Below are 1,355 nucleotides of genomic sequence, written 5' to 3'. Positions count from 1 at the left end.
ATTCTTAATATCATATCTTATTCTATCCTCAAAATCAAATACAGCCTTACAAATATTCTCAACCAGTCAGTTTCATCTATGAAACTCATCCAACCATCCACAAAATTCTCAACCTTTCACCAAAATCCATCACTCATGTTTTCCTAAGTTCTAAAGTACATCCCACGCAACAATATACGTTTAAAGTCAAATTAAACTTAGAAGTTAGAATTATCCCAATATTGATTTTCATTCATAAAGGAATAAAATTTAGCTAATCGGATAAGAGGAATGCCATACAAATATAACCAAACAAAATGCATATCCAATTATAAAAACAATAGATTGTATTCAGTGTGAGAGAATTTAACTCGCACAGACATTTTTATCACTGTTTAGACAAGTGAATAGAAATAAGAGATTCTTAATAAGTTTAATCTTTAGACTGTTTTGCAAACCAAAACTCTTATTCCTTATATTTTCAAGCCAAGGCAGGAACCAACAAAATTACAGACGTTCCAAGATACAGTGTAATGCCAAGAGCCCAAGACTTTGCCTTTTATTTACACAATAATAATTATTATATAATTAATATATAATAATTCCTCAACATGCTAAGTTCTCACTGTATGCAATGTGAGATCATAGGAGATAAGTAGTCCCAAATATTAATTCCAAAGTAATAATTGTAAAAATTCAAAGCTTATACCTGGTCATTACCCATTGAACAAAAAAACTGTAAAATAACCTATGAGCTTGCACCAAACACCCGAATTCGTTGTTGGATCGGAACCCTGCAGCAAGGACAAGCAGCTTTTCCCTTTCTTCCATACTCATCACCGCAACCGGCACACATAACTTGGTGTGCACACGGCAAGAAAACAATGGAAACTTCATCTTTCATGCATATAATGCATTCTCTGTTGCCATTGACTTCCTTCTCCGAATAATCCTCTAGATTATTTAGTTCTTGAAGTAGCTTGGCAATTGTATCTCTCTGGGGCATTGCGCCCTCAGAGTTGCCACCAACAGGTGAAGCAGCATTTGACTGATGATGCAGCTCGGCAGACTGTGCAGACGCTTTAAGCCGTGAGAGCTCTTGCTCAAGTCGCAGTAGATCGTCCTTGTGGCGCTGGAAATCTATCTCAATCTTCAGACGTAGAGCCTCGAGTTTCCTCTTATTATTAGATTCAGCTGCTTCCTTAGAGTGGCGCTCCTCTTCGATTAGTGCTGAAGCTTCCTCTTTAGCCTTCACCTCTTCTTTCCACTTAACCTGTCATAAGTCATTATAGAAACTCACTGGTTTAACTATGTATCAGAAATACTAAACAATTTATTTGACAAGTATTTTTGCAGAAACTAAAGTTTTCATAGCA

General features: G+C 36.1%; 1 protein-coding gene across 1 annotated transcript in view; it reads right to left on the bottom strand.

The window, feature by feature from the left end:
- The window catches only part of LOC107628525 (MND1-interacting protein 1), a 6,522-nt gene continuing 5,599 nt past the window's right edge, over positions 433–1,355 (bottom strand). The window contains exon 2 of the mRNA XM_016331172.2: positions 433–1,252. Within this exon, the coding sequence (XP_016186658.1) occupies positions 728–1,252 (525 nt within the window). The 3' untranslated portion in view covers positions 433–727. The remainder of the gene's footprint in view (positions 1,253–1,355) is intronic.

Source organism: Arachis ipaensis, chromosome B01 (assembly GCF_000816755.2).
Source record: "Arachis ipaensis cultivar K30076 chromosome B01, Araip1.1, whole genome shotgun sequence".
Classification (NCBI taxonomy): Eukaryota; Viridiplantae; Streptophyta; class Magnoliopsida; order Fabales; family Fabaceae; genus Arachis; species Arachis ipaensis.
This window is presented reverse-complemented; position numbering and strand designations above follow the sequence as displayed.